Source organism: Zophobas morio, unplaced genomic scaffold (genome assembly GCF_036711695.1).
Source record: "Zophobas morio isolate AGI-343-1 ecotype UQ-CSIRO unplaced genomic scaffold, CSIRO_AGI_Zmor_V1 ptg000026l, whole genome shotgun sequence".
Lineage (NCBI taxonomy): Eukaryota > Metazoa > Arthropoda > Insecta > Coleoptera > Tenebrionidae > Zophobas > Zophobas morio.
This window is the reverse complement of record NW_026972131.1, coordinates 12,716,717-12,737,424: the sequence shown is the minus strand read 5'-3', so window position 1 is coordinate 12,737,424 and position 20,708 is coordinate 12,716,717. Positions and strand designations below refer to the sequence as shown.

Below are 20,708 nucleotides of genomic sequence, written 5' to 3'. Positions count from 1 at the left end.
AGATGACGTCAACAAATTTTTGGTAGGGATGTTCATTAGTGCCACATGACTTAACCAAAATTATAATTTTTGACGTTACCAGTTATTACAAGTTAAAAAATGCAGCCAAGAAATACACATTCAACTTGTGTACATTTTTGTTGATCTTTAACATGTGTCAATTTGTCTTTTTAACAGTAATAATTCACCCGCTGCCGCACTCATCTCTACTCGGTCATTGAATTGGTATTTGCATAGGTCACTCAGATTGCTCCAGATCCCCCTTTGCACCTATTTTTTAGTCTGGTTGGTCAGGACAATGCAAATTCGCTTGGAAATACTTAAATAAAACAAATTGCCCCCTGACTTTCCAAAATCTCGTAAATTCTCTCAAAAACTTTCGAAATTCCGGGTGAAAGTCTGGTTGGCAGCCCTGGCGATCACAAAAATGGCGATTGTTTGCACACATGGTTAAATTAATGCATCCATTTCAGCTAAAAAAGTATGTACACCCTCCTGCACGGCTTCGTCAAGTACATGGTGCAAAAAGATGAGTTCTGTGTGTTGATCCTCGGGCTCGACAACGCCGGAAAAACGGTAAGTTCGTCAAGAAGGGCTACCAACATGAATAACCCAATTTTCAGACGTACCTGGAGGCGGCAAAAACAAAACTTACGAAGAACTACACTCGGATCCACCCTAGTAAAATCACGACAACTGTAGGCTTAAATATTGGTAAGATAGACATAGCGGGGATAAGACTGAACTTTTGGGACCTCGGGGGGCAGAGCGAGCTGCAGTCTCTGTGGGATAAAGTAAGTCGGTGGATGTAGTTGTCACACTAACTACTTAAAACAAAAATTGCAGTATTATGCAGAGTCACACGCGATCATTTACATAGTGGATTCTTCAGACAGAGATAGAATAGATGATTCCAAAGAAACTTTCGGTTTGTGGCCCCAATTTAAACAACTGCGACTAATTTACAACTTTGTAGATAAGATGATAGCCAATGAGAACCTCCGCGGCATTCCCTTGCTTGTTTTAGCAAACAAACAGGACATTCCAGAGTGCATGGGCGTGAGGGAGGTGAAGCCGATTTTTAACAAAAACGCCCATCTGATTGGGAAGAGGGACTGCATGGTGATGCCCATCTCTGCCTTGACTGGGTAAACACGACAATAGTGGAGACCCAAGCTGATGTTTGCTTTCAGGGACGGGGTCGACGAGGGTATTAAATGGCTGGTCGACTGCATCAAACGCAACAGTTTCATAAGACCGGCGCGTAATCATGAAGAAAATTGATTTTATTACACAATTCGTAATCTGTGAGCCAACAAAATGAATAAATAGATAAAATAAGTGGCCTTATCTTTTAGTTATCACAGTCCGAGCAGGTGTTTGTGTATGTTTTGTAGGGGCGCTTAAGGCAGAATGTACCCGTATTATGAGAGCGAGTGGAGCGTTTTGCCCCCAGAACTCAACAGAAGGTAAAAGGGTAGAATTTTAAAGCTTGCGCTGGAAGAGCGGCTTTTGTGGAAGTCTGGGTCTAGGTTTTGGTTATGTTTGTGTTGTTTTGTTTTGTTTCGCAATTCCTTGAAAAGGTTATTTTTGTGTAATCTTACGACCGAATAAAGTTTTTTTCTGTTTGTTTTTGTGTTTTTTGCAAAAATTTCAACCGTCCTTTCTTGAGACGTCGACAGATGTGACGTCACGCGCCGGCCATATTGCATATGTCTGCCTTGTCAAAGTAAACCTTGTGGGATGGTCTAGAAACCGCAAAAAAACCCTCTGTATGACAATTTTTTAATTTGAAGTGCGTTTGCGTTACGTGGTAAGTGGTAAAGCACCCTCGCCCCCCAATTCGCCGAATTCGGGCCAAGCGGATGACACCTGTCAAAAGCCCGAGGTGCAAAATCGCAGGTGAATAATTGTAAATAACTCGCGCTGCGAATAACCAAACCTCGAAACCGACCGATGTTTATGTGTTGTTTGCTCTTTAATTAACCTCTGTGTGTCGCCCCGCTAAAAAAGCCGCAACATGAACGCTTCAGAACACGGGTAAATAACCCCTCCAGCCGCCGCAGCCCCCCTTAAACTAGCCCCGGTTTCAGGTTCAACCCGGCCTTTAACATGGCCACGATCAAGCAAGCAGTGAACGAAGCCATCGAGCGAGGTGAGCCCCCACAAATCCTAACCTTCTTACAACCAGTGCATTGCAGTCCGGATGCCCACCCCCATGCGCCTGCGGGACCTCATCCGCCAGATCCGGGCGGCGCGAACCGCCGCCGAGGAGCGCAGCGTGGTCAACAAGGAATGTGCGTACATCCGCTCCACCTTCCGCGAAGAGGACTCGGTCTGGCGCTGCCGGAACATCGCCAAGCTGCTCTACATCCACATGCTGGGGTACCCGGCGCACTTCGGCCAGCTGGAGTGTCTCAAACTGATCGCGAGCTCGCGCTTCACGGACAAACGGATCGGCTACCTGGGGGCCATGCTGCTCCTAGACGAACGACAAGACGTCCACTTGTTGATCACAAACTGCCTCAAAAAGTATACTCGACGAAGTTTGAGGCTTTAATTACGTGGGGTTGTTTTAGTGACTTGAATTCCACCACGCAGTTCGTCGTGGGGTTGGCGCTGTGCACTCTGGGGGCCATCGCGTCCCCAGAAATGGCGCGCGATTTAGCCGTGGAGGTCGAAAGACTAATGAAGTCGCCGAATGCATACATTAGGAAAAAAGCGGCCTTGTGCGCTTTCCGAATTATCAAACGAGTGCCTGAACTAATGGAGATTTTCTTGCCAGCGACGAGGAGTTTGCTCTCGGAAAAGAATCACGGTAAGGGGGTGCATCCACACCACGGGTCTATCTAACTTCGATATTGCAGGGGTGTTGATCACCGGGGTTACCCTCATCACGGAGATGTGTGAAAATAGCCCCGATACTTTAAATCACTTCAAAAAAGTAAGTACTTCGTTTTTTTATTTCTATAAGGTTAAATAATTCTAGGCTAAGTTGTGGTTTGTACAAACCCGCGTTTGCGTCAGCCTTGGATGATTAATTTATTTTTTGCGTTTTAATTACTGTGGGAGAAGAAAATACATTCTGTGAACACTTCTTTAATTAACACTACTATTTCTACAAACAATTGTTGTCTAGGGTTATGTATATAATAAACACATCAAACGTGTCTGAGAAGCTAAATCGTGCTGAGTCACTTTATAATCAGGCTTGCACGGAATTAATAAAATTTCTTTTTGCGTTTTATGGCGAAAGAGTGGTTTTTATAGCAACTAAATTAACTGCTTAATTGAAATATGTTTATGGTGCTTGCGGAACTGAATCGTTTCTTAATTGGGTTAAGAAAGTGTCATGTTTTCTTTAAATTTGTACGCATTATGTGTGGGATGTTCGCTGTGTGGGTGTTCCTCAATATTTTTGCCGATTTTCGATTGCCAAAATTGAGTGGAAATTTCGCCTCATTAATTTGGAATTTCTGTTTATTTTCGTTTTAATTTATTTATAATGATAATTAACTCGAAATTTCGACTTAATGAACTTTAAATTTTGACTGTCGATTTTGAAAATTTTGGACTTACTTCAAAATGTGGCTTTCTTATTCCGAAGTATTGACTTTTGAACGTGAAACTGATATTTAATATTTCGATACTCTCCGTATTAACTTTACGTTTCGATTAAACTGCAAATTTTGACTTAAATTTTGAAATTTAAACTTCTTCGGTTCGAAATTTATCGTCTTGATTTAGACTTTACTTTTTGGATATTTTGACTGGAAATTTCTTACATACAGTATTGTTTATTTGACCTTTGGTTCTACATAAGTAGGCTGGACTTCCCAGCAGTGTAAAAGGAAATCGAAAATAAAAAATTTGAAAATTCAGATAATCAAAAAACGGAGAAGTAGACAAATCGAAAATCCAAAAGTCGAAAAACTGAAAAGTCGAGAAATCGTAAAATTGAAAAATCGAAAAATCGAAAATTTGAAAATTCAAAAATCGAAGAAACGAGAAATCTAAAAATCGCAAAACTGAAAAATTGAGAAATCGAAAAGTCAAAAATTCAAAAAATCTAAAATCGAGAATGGAAAAATGAAAAGTCGATAATTCGATATTTTGAGAAATCAAAAAGTCGAGAAATCCTAAATTATCGAAATATGTATTGAAAAACCGAAAAGTCGATAAAAACGGTATCTCGAGAAATCGAAAATTCAAAAAAAAATCCTAAAGTCGAAAATTCGAAAAACTGAAAAAATCGGAAAGTGGAGAACTCGAGGAATCAGAAAATCGAAAAGCCTCGAAATCGAAGAATTTAAAAATGAAAAATTCGAGAAATCGTAAAATTGGAAAATGAAAAATGGAAAACCGAAAAGTCGATATTTTGAGAAATCAAAAAGTCAAAAAATCCTAAATTCGAAAAACTGAAAAATTTAAGTTGAAATATGCATTGAAAAATCGAAAAATTGATATCTCGAGAAACCAAAAATTCAAAAAAATCCTAAAAAACTGAGAAACTCGGGAAACCGAGAACTCGAGAAATTTAAAAATAGAAAAATCAAGAAATTGTGAAATTGAAAAATGGAAAACCGGGAAAAAAGTCAAAACTTAAATCGGAATATGTATTGAAAAATCGAGATTTTGAAAAAACGAAAAAATGAGTTGAAAAATCAAAAATCCAAGAAACTAAAAATCGAGAATTTGAAAAATCGAGAAATCGAAAATTCAAGAAATCCTAAAATCGAAAAGTCTAGAAATCGAAAAATCGAAATTTAAAAATTCGAAAAATTAAAATCCAAAAACCGAGAAATGAAAAATCGAAGAATCGAGAAATCGAAAAATCGCAAAACTGAAAAACTGAGAATTCAAAAAGTCGAAAATTTGGAAAAATTAAAAAATTGAGGGTTCGAAATTTAGAAAAATCGAGAAATCAAAAATTCAAGAAATCCTAATCGAAAATTTGAAAATTCAAGAAATCGAAAAATCGGGAAAAAATCGGAAAGTCGAAGAATCGGCAATCTGAAAAATTGAAAAACCGAAAAATTCAAGTCGAAATATGTATTGAAAAATCGAAAAAGTGAAAGTCGAAAAATCGAAAATCCAAAAAACAAAAAATTGGGAAATCAAAAATTCAAGAAATCCTGAAATTGAAATTCGAAAAACTGAAATTAATCGAGAAATCGGGAACTCCAGAAATCGAACAATTTAAAAATAGAAAAATCAAGAAATTGTGAAATTGAAAAATGGAAAACCGGGAAAAAAGTCAAAACTTAAATCGGAATATGTATTGAAAAATCGAGATTTTGAAAAAACGAAAAAATGAGTTGAAAAATCAAAAATCTAAGAAACTAAAAATCGAGAATTTGAAAAATCGAGAAATCGAAAATTCAAGAAATCCTAAAATCGAAAAGTCTAGAAATCGAAAAATCGAAATTTAAAAATTCGAAAAATTAAAATCCAAAAACCGAGAAATGAAAAATCGAAGAATCGAGAAATCGAAAAATCGCAAAACTTAAAAACTGAGAATTCAAAAAGTCGAAAATTTGGAAAAATTAAAAAATTGAGGATTCGAAATATAGAAAAATCGAGAAATCGTAAAATTGACAATTGAAAAACGGAAAAACCGAAAACTCGATAAATCGATATTTCAAGAAATCAAAAATTCAAGAAATCCTAATCGAAAATTTGAAAATTCAAGAAATCGAAAAATCGAAAAAATCGAAAAGTCGAAGAATCGGTAATCTGAAAAATAGAAAAACCGAAAAATTCAAGTCGAAATATGTATTGAAAAATCGAAAAAGTGAAAGTCGAAAAATCGAAAATCCAAAAAACAAAAAATTGAGAAATCGGGAACTCCAGAAATCGAAAAATCAAAAGTAGAGAAATGGAAAAATCGAAAATTTAAAAACCGAAAAACTAAAATCCAAAAACCGAGAAACAAAAAATCGAAGAATCGAGAAATTTAGAATTCGAAAAGTCAAAACTTTCGAAAAATTAAAAAATTAAAAATCCGAAATATAGAAATACAGAAAAATCGAGAAATCGTAAAATTGACAATTGAAAAACGGAAAAACGCAAATCTCGATAAATCGGTATCTCGAGGAATCAAAAAGTCACGAAATTCTAAATTCGAAAAGTTGAGAAATCGAATAATTAATAATATAATAAATGGAAAATTTAAAAATTCAAAAAACATCTCGTAATGTGCATTGCAAGTTAAAAAACCGAAAATCTAAAATTTAGAAATTGAAAAATCGCAAAATTGAAAAATTGAGATATCGAAAAATCGAAAATTCTAAAAATCTAATAACTGCAAAATCGGGAAATCGTAACATTGAAAACTGAACAAGCGAAAAACCGAAAAGTCGATAAATTCATACCACGAGAAATCAAAATTTTAAGAAATCCTAATCGAAAATTTAAAAATTCAAGAAATCGAAAAATCGGAAAATGAAAAATCGAAAAACTGAAAAATTTAAGTTGAAATATTGTTATCGAGAAATCGAGAAATCGAAAAATTGTAAAAATCGGGAAATCGAAGATTCGAGGAATCGAAAAATCGAAAAGCCGAGAAATCGAACAATCCAAAAATTGAAAATTCGAGACATCGTAGAACAGAAAATTGAAAAATCGAAAAACTGAAAAATTTAAATCGAAATATGAATTGAAATATCGAGAAATCGAAAAACCGAAAAGTCGAGAAAAAACGATATCTCGAGAAATCAGAAATTCAAAAAAATCTTAAAACGAAAATTCGAAAAACTGAAAAAATCAGGAAATCAAGAATCGAGGAATCGAAAAGTGGAAAAGTCGAGAAATCGAACAATCTAAAAATTGAAAAATCGGGAAAGTGTGAAATTGAAAAATGGAAAACCGAGAAAAAAGTCAGGAAATTCTAAATTTGAAAAATCGAAAAACTATGACAACTACAATCGAGATCAAAAATTGAAAAAATGAGTCGAAAAATGGAAAATCCAAAAAACTAAAAATTGAGAAATCGGAAACTCCAGGATTCGAAAAATCAAAAGTAGAGAAATCGAAAAATGGCAACACTGGAAAATTGAGAATTCGAAAAGTCGAAAATTTCGAAAAATTAAAAAATCGTGAAATTCAAAAATGTAAAATTAAAAAATCGAAGTTAGGAAATCTAAAAATTGAACGACCGAAAAACTGAAAAACTTAATCGAAATATGTATTGAGATATCGAGATTTTGAAAAAATCGGAAAAGTGATAGTCGAAAAATCGAAAATCCAAAAGAATAAAATTCGAAAAAGTGGAAAAATCGAGAAATGAAAAATTTAAGAAACCCTGAAATCGAAAAACTGAAAAAATCTAGAAATCGGGAACTCCGGATAATTCAAAAAATTAAAATCCAATAACCGGGAAATAAATAATCGAAGAATCGAAAAATCACAAAACTGAAAAATTGAAAATTCGAAAAGGCGAAAATTTCGAAAAATTAAAAAATTGAAAAACGGAAAAACCGAAAATTCGATAAATCGATATCTCGAGGAATCAAAAAGTCACGAAATTTTAAAATCGAAAAGTCGAGGAATCGAACAATAAATAATATAATAAATCGAAAATTTAAAAATAAAAAAAAAATGATAAACAGACAAAAAAATTGAAAAATTTATCTCAAAATAGGTATTGCAAGTCGAAAAATTGAAAATCTAAAAATCTAGAAATTGAAAAATTGTATAATTGAAAAATTTAAACATCGAAAATTGTAAAAATCTAAAAACTGGAAAATCGGGAAATCGTGAAATTGAAAATTGACCAAGCGAAAAACCGAAAATTGGATAAATCGATATCGCAAGAAATTAAAAACTCAAGAAATCCTAATCGAAAAGTCAAATAAAATTGAAAATTGAGAAATGGATAACTGAAAAGTCGATAAATCGATATTTTCAGAAATCAAAAAGTCAAGAAATGCTAAATTCAAAAAACTGAAAAATCGAGAAATAAAAAATCGAAAAATCGGGAAATTGAAAAATTGATTAATAATCGAAAAACTGAAATAAATTTGAGTCGAAATGTGTATTGAAAAATCGAGAAATCAAAAATTCATAAAAAATCTTAAAATTGAAAAATCGAAAAACGGACGATTTACCTTAAAAACCGAGGAATCAAGAAATCGAAAAATTGAACGATCGAAAAACTGAAAAACTTATGTCGAAATATGTATTGAAAAATCAAAAATCCAAAAAACTAAAAACCGAGAAATAAAAAATTCAACAAATTCTAAAACAAAAAAGTCGAAAAACTGAAAGAAACTCGAAAAAGCGAGATTCCAGAAATCGAAAAATCAAAAGTAGGGAAAACGAAAAATGGAAAATGTAAAAAATCAAAACATTAAAATCCAAAAACCGAGAAATAAAAAATTGAAGAATCGAGAAATTGAAAATTCGAAAAGTCGAAACTTTCGAATTGGCAATTGAAAAACGGAAACACCGAAAACTCGATAAATCGATATTTCGAGGAATCAAAAAGTCACGAAATTCCAAAGTCGAAAAGTCGAGAAATCGTACAATAAATAATTCAATAAATTGAAAAGTCGAGAAATCGGAAAGTAAAAATTGACATTTGAAAAATCGAAAAACCAAAATGTCGTTAAATCGATATCTGGAGAAATAAAAAATTCAAGAAATCGAAAAATCGGGAAATAAAAAATCGAAGAAACGAGAAATCGAAAAATCGCAAAACTGAAAAATTGAGAAATCGGAAAGCAAACAATTCAAAAAATCTAATAATTGAAAAATGGACAACCGAAAACTCGATACATCGATATTCTGGGAAATCGAAAAGTCAAGAAATTCTAAATTCGAAAAACTGAAAAATCAAGAAAGAAAAAATCGCAGAATTTAAGTCAAAATATGTATTGAAAAATCGGAAAATCGAAAAACCGAAAAGTCGATAAATTGATATCTCGAGAAATCAAAAAATCAAGAAATCCTAAAATCGAAAAACTGAAAAAATCGAGAATTTGGTATCTCGAAATATAGAAATATAGAAAAATCGAGAAATCGTAAAATTGACAATTGAAAAACGGAAAAACCGAAAACTCGGTAAATCGATATCTTGAGGAATCAAAGTCACGGAATTTTAAGGTCGAAAATTCGAGAAGTCGGACAATAAATGTAATAATAAATCGAAAATTGAAAAATTACAAAATTGAAAATTTGAGACATCGAAAAATTAACAATTCTAAAAATCTAAAAACTGGAAAATGGAGAAATCTTAAGGCTGGCGTCTGGTTCGGTTTAGCCCTATATTAAATACATTGAAAACATCGTCGCGGTTTCCGGAGTTGCATTTTAAAAATATGAGATATATCGCTTTAAAAAAATTATATTTCGAATTAACAAACTTCAGTCCAGGGGACCTCCATATTTATATTCATATCTAGTATGCAGTTTTTACAAAAAAAAAATTATAAAGTTGAACAACTTTTACATCACATTTTAACCGGCACATTGATGCATTTTTTGACGAAGTGCTGAAGTTTTTTGCATTCTGAGATAGGAGGTCCCCTGGGGAAAAGTGTCAGCTTTCTTTTGATACCATTTATAATATTAAAAAATCCACGACTGAGGTAAATAACTCGCGAAAAGTCAAAATCTATTGAAACAAGAAATCGGCATTAAACGAGCTGTGATGCGGTAGCAGAATGCAGGTTTACTTAGATTCTGACTTGGATGGAGATTTCAGTATTTTAAAAATGCAATTCCGGAAACTACGACGATGTTTTCAATGTATTTAGTATTGGGCGAAACCGAACCAGACGCCACCCTTAAAATTGAAAATTGAAGAATCGAAAAACCGAAATCCATAAATCGATATTTCGAGAAATTAAAAAAATCAAGAAATTCTAAATTCGGAAAGTCGAAAAATCGAAAAGTCAAAAAATCGAAAATTTAAAAAATCGAAAAACCGATAAAAAACGAAGACTAGAGAATCCTTACAGGTATACGCGAACTAAATGACCGTTGGGGGCGCCACTGTTAACTGCAACATGGCCGCTCTAAGGCATATTTGACGTATCCTTTATGGCAAGTCTTAAGTGTCCATCGTGTGAAAAAAGTGTGTTGTGTTAATAAATCGAGCGTTTTTGTAGTGGATTTGTTCAGTTTACAGCCTGTTTCGTTGTTTGTGTCAGTTTTTTTTGTAGTTCACATTTTATTAACCCTTTGTTTAACTTTTTAAGTGAACACATGCTAAATCATGTGGTGTTAAAACTTCTGTGAAAACTTTATTAATTATAGCGATTATTGTTTTTTAAATTAAGTGTTCATTTCATACTATGTATGAGTGGAATAATGCATAATAATAAAATAATAAAGCATGAATAATATTACAGGTTATTGCTGTCACCGTTTTAAACAAAACTGCTAAAACAGCATAAGAAAATGTATTTTTCAGTTTCATAAAAGTTAACAGAACATGTTCTTTCAAGTTTAATTTATGTTTATTACAGAATTTTCCAAACATCTCCTCACAATTTGCAACAATAGCATTAAATAACAGAAAGGATGGTATTCCAGCCATTGTATTTAAATCATTATCAGATTTAAGTGTACTTATAAAAGGTGCCACTAAATCTCCACTTGTCACTTGAATATTTTTATCCTTTTTTTGTGAATTTTGTAAATGTAACAAAGCCTGCACGGTTTCCATTTCTAATGCTAGAAAATAATCTGTATTTTTTAAATATCATCAAATGTATACATACTTGAAACAGTTTTTTGATGTAACTGACTGCTGTCGAAGCAATTTACATCAGTACTATCTGTACTTGAAATTATGTAACCTTCAGATTTTCTCATTGTTGTACTTCTGACTGCTTTAAAGTCTCGATTTTTGGGCCTTCTAGGTAGTAATTCTTTAGTAATGATACTTACATCTACAATATTTCATTTATTGTCTATTATACATTAACAACATTTACCCAAATCTGTACTTACCAGGTAATATTTTTATTTTTATTTATTTTATCCTATGATGTCTCTAACAAGCTGGAGGCCCAATTACAGGAAACAGGACATACACAACACCCAAAAGGCAAGGCGGGAATCGAACCCACGACCCAAGGTGTAGTGGGCAAGCACGAAGCTAACTAACCCACCTGGGTCCTCAAATCAAATCCTCAATATGAAATCATCCTGATTACAATGTGAACACACTTTCATGTGCTTTGTTGCTGGTTTTCCCATATTTAGCTTTACCATCCAAGTCTTATATCTGTCCATTTTTTTCCCTGATTCCTAACCTAAAAATATAATATATATATACATATTATACTGATAATCAAAAACAATTTAGTTAAATACTGATTAAACTAAATTTACTGTTGATATGAATACTTACCTGTTCATAACATTTAAACAAATGACTTGTTTTTTATGGGGAATTTATGAAAAGAGAGCCCACTGTTTGTATTGTTTCTGCTATGGCAGCGAAAAACACAACAATTTGTATTGTTAACAGTCATTTTTTCAGGAATACTGGGACCAACTTATTTAATTTTGTTGGTTTAACATAAAACAACGAAATTTCACTGTACAACCAACAGTATTTACATCTTTCACTATGCTCCTGAGTAGTGCACATTTTTGACACCAGGTGTCGTATCAGATCATTTAGATCGCGTATAGGAATTATTATTATTTTCTTTAAATAAATTTGCCTTCTTCATTTACATTTCAATCGCCACTTGTCTGTGTTATTTTTTTTTCAATTTATTTACACTTTTAACTTCTTTTCTGTTTCAGTACGAAATAAAAAACAAAACCGTAAGATCAAAACCAATTTTTGTTGTGCTAATCGTTGTGATTTTACAAACGCAACTAACCCACCCCTGTACGCCCCGAGTGCCTCCCCTCCCCAATTCTCAAAAACTCACACCTTCAAATTTTCAGATCGTTCCGAACCTGGTCCGCATCTTAAAAAATCTAATCCTGGCCGGCTACTCCCCCGACCACGACGTCTCCGGCGTGAGCGACCCCTTCTTGCAAGTAAAAATCTTGAAACTCCTCCGCGTCCTCGGCCGCAACGACGCCGACGCCTCCGAAGCCATGAACGACATCCTAGCTCAAGTCGCCACCAACACCGAAACGAGTAAAAACGTTGGCAACACGATCCTATACGAGACTGTCTTATCCATAATGGATATCAAATCCGAGGGCGGCTTGCGAGTGCTCGCCGTCAATATTTTAGGGAGGTTCCTGTTGAACAACGACAAGAACATACGCTACGTCGCGCTGAATACTTTATTGAGGACGGTCCACGTGGACACGTCGGCGGTGCAGAGGCACAGATCGACGATCTTGGAATGCCTGAAGGACCCGGATATTTCGATCAGGCGGAGGGCGATGGAGTTGTCCTTCGCGTTGGTCAATTCGCAGAACATCAGGACGATGATGAAGGAGTTGATCACGTTCTTGGAGAAGGCGGACCCGGAGTTTAAGGCGCATTGTTCGTCGAGCATCGTCTTGTCGGCGGAGAGGTTCGCACCGAACAAGAGGTGGCATTTGGATACGTTGTTGAAAGTATTGATTGGGGTGAGTGGATTTGTTTGTGACGTCATTAAGTTAAGTGTGACGTCATACGTACTTTTTACTTCGTGAGCGTAAGTTAGGAAGTATTGTAATCGAGTGCGTTGGACGACTAGCTACATTTGTATTTTCTCGACGTTTTATGACCCCTAAAATAGGAAATAATAGGTCTCTCGTTTCTATCTGTCTGTCTAACATCTGTCCGATTTTTATTAGACAGATTTATTTAGTTATTAAAAAAAAAATATTTCTTAGTCATAAATTTTGGAATTACTTATACGGGGTGCCTCAAAAAATTAATAAATGAGGCAATTTAACTCAACTTTTACAATTTTTCAAAAAATCTGGTTTGATTTATTTTTTACCAATTTTTGGTGTCACAATTTTTCGTTTTTTCAACTTTCATTTTTTCAATTTTTCATTTCTTCAATTCGATTTGCAATTGTATAATTTTGCAACTTTTCATTTTTCCATTTTTCAAATTCTCATTTTTCATTTTTTCGTTTCTACAATTTTTCAAAGTCTTGATTTTTATTTTTCATTTTACTTATTTTTCAATTTTCATTTTCTCTATTTAATATCGCAATTTTTCGTTTTTCAATTCCGCTTATTTGTTCAATGTTTGTTTCTATTTTATAATTTTTAATCTTTGTTTTTTCAATTTCTCGATTTTCCAATTTTTAAATTTTTCAGTTTGCAATTTTTGGAGTTTTCGATTTCGTTAAAAAGTTTTTTCATTTTTGATTTTTCAATTTTACAATTTTGCTGTTTTTCCATTTTTTTTTCGAAAAGTTGACAAATGGGAAAAAATTAAAAAACGAGAATTTGCAAAATCGAAAAAGTGGAAAATTCAAAAACCAAACATTTGGGAACTCCAAGAATAGAAAAATCACAAGCATAGAAATCGAAAAATCAAAATTTAAAAATTCGAAAAATTAAAATCCAAAAACCGAGAAATGAAAAATGGAAGAATTGAGAAATCGAAAAATCGCAAAACTGAAAAATTGAGACACCGAAAAGTTAAAAATTCAAAAAATCCAAAAATTGAAAATTGAAAAATGAAAAAACCGAAAAGTCAAGGTCTTGATTTTTATTTGTCATTTTACTTATTTTTCAGTTTTCATTTTCTCTATTTTATATCACAATTTTTCGTTTTTCAATTCTCCTTATTTGTTCAATGTTTGTTTCTATTTAATAATTTTTAATCTTTGATTTTTCAATTTCGCGATTTTCCGATTTTTAAATTTTTCAGTTTGCAATTTTTGGATTTTTCGATTTCCTTAAAATTCAAAATTTCAATTTCACAATATTTCGTTTTTTCGATTTTCAAGTTCTTGATTTCCAGTTTTTTGCTTTTTCAAAGTTTTTTCATTTTTGATTTTTCAATTTTACAAGTCTGCTATTTTTCCATTTTTTTTTCGAAAAGTTGAAAAATGGGAAAAACGAAAAAAACGAGAAATTGCAAAATCGAAATAGAGAAAAATTGAAAAACCAAAAATCGAGAAACTTAAAAATGGACAAAAGTTAATGAATCGAAAAATTAGAAAGAAGAAAAAACAAATCGAATCCAAACGTTGGCAAATCCAACCGAGAAAAAAGTCATAACTTAAATCGGAATATGTATTGAAAAATCGAGATTTTGAAAAAACGAAAAAATGAGTTGAAAAATCAAAAATCCAAAGAACTAAAAATCGAGAAATCGAAAATTCAAGAAATCCTAAAATCGAAAAGTCGAAAAACTGAAAAAAATCGAAAAATTGGGAACTCCAAGAATAGAAAAGTCACAAGTATAGAAATCGGCATATCGAAATTTAAAAATTCGAAAAATTAAAAATTGAAAATTCGAAATATCCGAAAATCCAGAAATCGTAAAATTGGCAATTGAAAACCGGAAAAACCGAAAACTCGATAAATCGATATCTCGAGAAATCAAAAATTCAAGAAATCCTAATTGAAAATTTGAAAATTCAAGAAATCGAAAAATCGCAAAACTGAAAAATTGAGAAACCGAAAAGTTAAAAATAAAAAAAATCCAAAAATTGAAAAATGAAAAAACCGAAAAGTCGATAAATCGATATTTTGTGAAATCAAAAATTCAGGAAATTCTAAATTCGAAAAATTGAAAAATCGAGAAAAAAAAGACTCGAAGAATCTCTAATTTGAAAAATTGAAAAACTCGAAAAAAGTCGAAATATGTATTGAAAAATCGAAAAATCGAAAATCCAAAAAACCAAAAATTGAGAAATCAAAAATTCAAGAAGTCCTAAAATTGATAACTCGAAAAACTGAAAAAAAAGTAGAGAAATGGAAAAATCGAAAATTGAAAAACCGAAAAACTAAAATCCAAAAACCGAGAAATAAAATCTGGTTTTATTTATTACTTCCCGAGCGTAAGCAAAGGAAGTATTGTAATCGAGTCCGTCGGCCGACTCTCTACTTTTACGTTTTCTCGATCTTTCATGACCCCTAGAAGACGAAGAAATAGGTCTCCCATTTCCGTCTGTCTGTCCGTCTGTCCGTCTGTCTGTCTGTCCGTCTGTCCGTCCGTCTGTCCGTCTGTCCGTCTGTCCGTCTGTTGTCACGGATTTTTATTAGACAGATAATCTCCGAAAGTACTCGACCGATTGTTGTGAAATTTTGTACTTATATTAAGAATATCATGTAGATGGTAAAACGCTAACCAAAATTTGTCGAATCATCCCCACCACTAAAGCGATGACGTCACTTCAAAATTGTACATAGTAAATGGGTTTTCAATTGTATAAAATAACATAGTCCTACACATGTAGTTTACAACTCTGAATCGACTTTTCACCCGAAACGTCCAGATTTTTGGAAAAAAAATCAAAATTATAAAACAACATTTTGAAATTTAATTTTTAATCTGCTAACCAGAATGCTTTGAAATGTTGCAGATGTTTTAAGGCTATAAAGAGCATCATAAATCTTTAGTCAAAAAATATTTGCTTATCCCCTCCAAAAACTTGATGACGTCAGCTCAAAAGTTTGTGGAATAAATCATATCTAAAATGTACAAAATATGATGAGTCTGTACTTGTGAACTATCACTCCATTAATATTTTTTGGATTTGCATATACAGGGTGACTCAAAAAAATTAATGAATGCGTAAATATATTTTATTGATTTAATCAGGAACTACAAAACCGAATGGTCTGAAATATTGCAGATGTTTTAAGGTCATAAAGAGCATAATAAATGTTTAGTCAAAATATATTTGCTTATCCCCTCCAAAAACTTGATGACGTCAGCTCGAAAGTTTGCCGAATAAATCATATCTAAAATGTACAAAATATGATGAGCCTGTACTTGTCATTTATCATTCCATTCATATTTTTTGGATTTGCATATACAGAGTGACTCAAAAAAATTAATGAATGCGTAAATTTATTTTATTGATTTAATCAGGAACTACAAAACCGAATGCTTTGAAATCTTGCAGATGTTTTAAGGTTATAAAGAGCATAATAAATTTTTAGTCAAAATATATTTGGTTATCTTCTACAAAAAACTGATGACGTCAGCTCAAAAGTTTTCCGAATAAATCGTATCTAAAATGTACAAAATATGATGAGTCTGTACTTGTGATTTATCATTCCATTCATATTTTTGGATTTGCATATGCAGGGTGACTCAAAAAAATTAATGAAGGCGTGAATTTATTTTATCGATTTAATCAGGAATTACAAAACCGAATGCTTTGAAATCTTGGGAATATTTTAAAGTTATTATAAGCATGGTAAACTTTTGTTCAAAATGTATTTGTTCATCCCTCCTAAAAAAATTGATGACGTCACCCTTAAATTTTGCTGAATAAATCCTATCTAAAATGCAAAAAATATGATGAGTTTGTACTTGTGATTTATCATTCCATTCATATTTTTTAGATTTTCTTAAGAGGTGGTTCAAAAAAATTAATGAAGTCAATTTATTTTATTGATTAAATTAAAGGCAACACTTATTATTAGTATTACACCCCAACCAACCCAATTTGGTAGACACAAAATTTGTTAAAGGAAAAACTCGGTTGAAACATAAGGGTAGCACGCTTATTTACATCGACTTTAACATTACAGACCTGCATTTGTTTTATGCGTTCACTTGATTCCGCGAATGTGAAATAGACATGTTTATAATCAACCAATTGTGAATTTCACCGTCAAGAATTAAAATAAAACCCAATGTTTTATATAATAAGCGGAAGTCGAAGCAATAAAACCGACGGTCGTTTTGTTTACAGTTTCTGTGTTTGGCTCTCACGTATGCTGTTACGCCTGTCATCTTAAATTAACAATGTTTATACATACACGATTTTCAGTTGCCTCTGATACGTAGGTATACGTGAGTAAATTGTTTCGTTATTTTATTGATTATTACAAATCAATATTCAAACGACCCAATTCATTTTCCCGAAAATTTGAGAATATAATAATTTTATTCTTAGTATTACACTACATCTATCCCAACTGATATACGTGTCCTTGCAAAAATGTTGATGACGTCATCGCAATTTTTTTTTAAATTCCCACTACAAAAATGTAATGAGAAAAAAAACACAATAGGCATGCAGTCGTCAAGTTTCCGACAGCGAGGGAAGTACTGTCTAAACTCTTTAGACCAATTTTTTTTTCCAATTTTATGGTATCACAATTTTTCGATTTGCATTTGTTCAATTTTGCAACTTTTCATTTTTCGATTTTTTCAGTTTCTCATTTTTCATTTTTTCGTTTCCACAATTTTTCAAGGTCTTGATTTTTATTTTTCATTTTACTTATTTTTCAATTTTCATTTTCTCTATTTAATATGGTAATTTTTCGTTTTTCAGTTTCGCTTATTTGTTCAATATTTGTTTCTGTTTTATAATTTTTAATCTTTGATTTCACAATTTTTCGATTTTCCAATTTTTTAATTTTTCAGTTTTCAATTTTTGGAGTTTTCGATTTCCTTAAAATTCAAAATTTCAATTTCACAATATTTCGTTTTTTCGATTTTCAAGTTCTTGATGCCCAGTTTTTAGCTTTTTAGTTTTTTCATTTTTGACTTTTCAATTTTACAATTTTGCTATTTTTCCATTTTTTTTCGAAAAGTTGAAAAATGGAAAAACTGAAAAAACGAGAAATTGCAAAATCAAAAAAGTGGAAAATTGAAAAACCAAAAATCGAGAAAGTTAAAAATGGACAAAAGCTAATACATGAAAAATGGAAAAACTCAAAAGTCGTAAAATAAAAAAAGTGGAAATTTTTAACAATTACAATTATTACTACATATTTAAAATGAAAACTAGAAAAATTGGAAATCAAGGAAAATCGGTTAACTGAAAATCTAAAATTGAAAACTGAAATTGCTAACCGAAAAATTGAAAAATCGAAATATTGAAACATTTCACATTGAAAAAAAATTAAATCAGAACATTGAAAAACCGAAAAATTGAAAAAATGAAGAAAATAAAAAACCGAAACGAAAAATTTCAAGTCGAAAAATGGAAAAATCGTAAAAATGGATAAAATTGCAATTGAAAAAATAATAAATTTTAAAATCGGAACATTGAAAACTCCAAAAATTGTAAAAATAAAGAAAAAAAAACCGAAATGAAAATCTGAAATATTGAAAAACTCAAAATCTATGAATCGTAACATTGAAAAACCCAAAAATTTTAAAATCAAAAAATTATGGAATCGTCAAATTTGTAAAGTCCAAAAATTGCACCATTGAAAGATCGAAAAATTTTAAATCAAAAATGGAAAAATCGAATAAATGAAAAAGGAAAAACTCAAAAGTCGTAAAATTGAAAAAGTGAAATTTTTTAACGATTACAATTATTATTACTACATATTTAAAATGAAAACTAGAAACATTGCAAATCAAAAATTGAAGAAACAGAAAATTTAAAAATCGGGTAACTGAAAATCTAAAACCGAAAAATTAAAAAATTGAAATTTGAAAAATTGAAAACTGATAAGTTCTAAATCGAAAAATTGTAAAAATAAAGAAAATGAAAATCCGAAATGAAAAACTGAAACATTAAAAAACAAAAAGTCTATGAATCAAAAAATTGGAAAGAAGAAAAAACGAATCGAATCGGAACATTGGAAAACCCAAAAATTTTAATAAAAAAATGTATGGAATCGTCAAATTTGTAAAGGCGAAAACTGTAACATTTAAAGATCGAAAAATTAAAAATTGAAAAATGGAATAAATGAAAAAGTTTTAAAATCCAATAATTGAAAAATGGAAAAACTCAAAAGTCGTAAAATTGAAAAAGCGAACATTTTTTTAAATTACAATTATATATTACATATAAAATACATACATAAAATTGAAAAATCGGGTAACTGAAATCTGAAACTGAAAAACCGAAAAATTGAAAAATCCAAAAATTGAAAGATTTCATCTTGAAAAAAATTTTAAAATCAGAATATTGAAAAACCGAAAAATCGAAAAAATGTAGAAAATAGAAAACCAAAACGAAAAATTTCAAAGCGAAAGATGGAAAAAAATCGTAAAAAATGGAGAAAATTAAAATTGAAAAAACAATAAATTTTAAAATCGGAACAGTGAAACATCCAAAAATTGTAAAAACAATGAAAATAAAATACCCAAGTGAAAACCTGAAATATCGAAAAACTAAAAATCTATTAATCGAAACATTGGAAAACCCAAAAATTTTAAAATCAAAAAATTAGGGAATCGTCAAATTTGTAAAGTCAAAAAATTGTAGCAATAAAGAATCGAAAAATTTTAAATCAAAAATTGAAAAATCGAATAAATAAAAAATGCAAAAACTAAATGAAAAATGGAAAAACTCAAGTCGTAAAATTAAAAAAAGTCAAAATTTATAAAATTACAATTACATATTTAAAATGAAAATTAGGAAAATTGGAAATCAAAAAAAAGATAAATTGAAAAATCGGGTAATTCAAAATTTGAAACCGAAAAATTAAAAAATCTAAAATTTGAAACATCGAAAAACTGAAGACTGAAAAATCGCCAATTGAAAAATCCAAAAATTGAAAGATTTCACATTTAAGAAATGAAGAAAATAAAAAACCGAAACGAAAAATTGCAAATCGAAAAATGGAAAAAACAATAAATTTTAAAGTCGGAACATTGAAAAATTGAAAAATTGTAAAAACAAGGAAAATAAAAAACCGAAATGAAAAACTGCAGGATTGAAAAACTAAAAATCTATATTAATCGAAAAATTCAACAAAAGAAAAAATGAATTGGAAAACCCAAAAATTTTAAAATAAAAAAATTATAGAATCGTCAAATTTGTAAAGTCGAAAACTGTAACATTAAAAAATCGAAAAATTAAAAATCAAAAATTGAAAATCGAATAAATGAAAAAGTTTAAAATCCAATAATTGGAAAACGGAAAAACTCGTAAAATTGAAAAAGTGAAAAATTGTTTAAATTTGTAATTTAAGTTTGTATGAAATGAAAAATGGAAAAACTCAAAAGTCGTAAAAATTCAACAAGTAAAAATTTATAAAATTACAATTATTACATATTTAAACAGAAAACTAGGAAAATTGGAAATCAAAGAAAAGAAACATTGAAAAATCGGGTAAATGAAAATTTGAAACTGAAAAACCGAAAAATTAAAAAATCTAAAATTTGAAAAATCGAAAAAATGAAAACTGAAAAATTGCTAATTGAAAAATTGAAAAATCCAAAAATTGGGAGATTTCACATTGAAAAAATGAAGCAAATAAAAGACCTAAACGAAAAATTGCAAATCGAAAAATGGAAAAATCGTAAAAATGGACAAAATTAAGATCGAAAAAACAATAAATTTTAAAGTCGGAACATTGAAAAATCGAAAAATTGTAAAAACAAGGAAAATAAAAAACCGAAATGAAAAACTGCAACATTGAAAAACTAAAAATCTATTAATCGAAATATTCAAAAGAAGAAAAAATGAATTGGAAAACCCAACAATTTTAGAATAAAAAAATTATAGAATCGTCAAAATTGTTAACTCGAAAACTGTAACATTGAAAAATCGAAAAATTGAAAAAAATAATATATATAGAGAAATTCAAAAATTGAAAATCGAAAAATTAAAAAATCGAATAAATGAAAAAGTTCTAAAATCCAGCAATTGGAAACTGAAAATTTTTAAAAATTACAATTAATT

General features: G+C 30.9%; 2 protein-coding genes and 1 long non-coding RNA gene across 3 annotated transcripts in view; 2 read left to right on the top strand and 1 right to left on the bottom strand.

The window, feature by feature from the left end:
• The first annotated feature begins 306 nt into the window (after nt 1–306).
• On the top strand, nt 307–1,342 carry LOC135136724 (ADP-ribosylation factor-related protein 1). The gene is made up of 5 exons (XM_064066168.1): nt 307–576; nt 624–794; nt 847–928; nt 977–1,148; nt 1,194–1,342. Exons 1-5 carry the CDS (start codon nt 484–486, stop codon nt 1,282–1,284), a joined length of 609 nt encoding a protein of 202 aa, XP_063922238.1. The 5' UTR covers nt 307–483; the 3' UTR covers nt 1,285–1,342.
• Nucleotides 1,343–1,378: 36 nt separating this feature from the next.
• LOC135136722 (AP-1 complex subunit gamma-1-like) overlaps nt 1,379–20,708 on the top strand; it is a 30,496-nt gene continuing 11,166 nt past the window's right edge. Inside the window, 6 exon segments of the mRNA XM_064066166.1 lie at nt 1,379–1,469; nt 2,094–2,155; nt 2,202–2,532; nt 2,580–2,818; nt 2,868–2,944; nt 11,914–12,555. Coding sequence (XP_063922236.1) covers nt 1,414–1,469; nt 2,094–2,155; nt 2,202–2,532; nt 2,580–2,818; nt 2,868–2,944; nt 11,914–12,555 — 1,407 coding nt within the window. The 5' untranslated portion in view covers nt 1,379–1,413.
• Nucleotides 10,411–11,640, bottom strand: LOC135136725 (uncharacterized). The gene is made up of 4 exons (XR_010281748.1): nt 11,363–11,640; nt 10,960–11,264; nt 10,728–10,898; nt 10,411–10,680 (listed from the first exon to the last, which is right to left on the bottom strand). It is a non-coding gene; the product is annotated as an uncharacterized LOC135136725 (long non-coding RNA).

Bases quoted from the DNA above. Each gene is read 5' to 3' on its own strand.
- LOC135136724 (XM_064066168.1), top strand. From the start codon at position 484: ATGTACACCCTCCTGCACGGCTTCGTCAAGTACATGGTGCAAAAAGAT. The intron at 795-846 runs GTAAGTCGGTGG...CAAAAATTGCAG, and splicing joins TGCAGTCTCTGTGGGATAAA to TATTATGCAGAGTCACACGC. The intron at 929-976 runs GTTTGTGGCCCC...ACAACTTTGTAG, and splicing joins TGATTCCAAAGAAACTTTCG to ATAAGATGATAGCCAATGAG.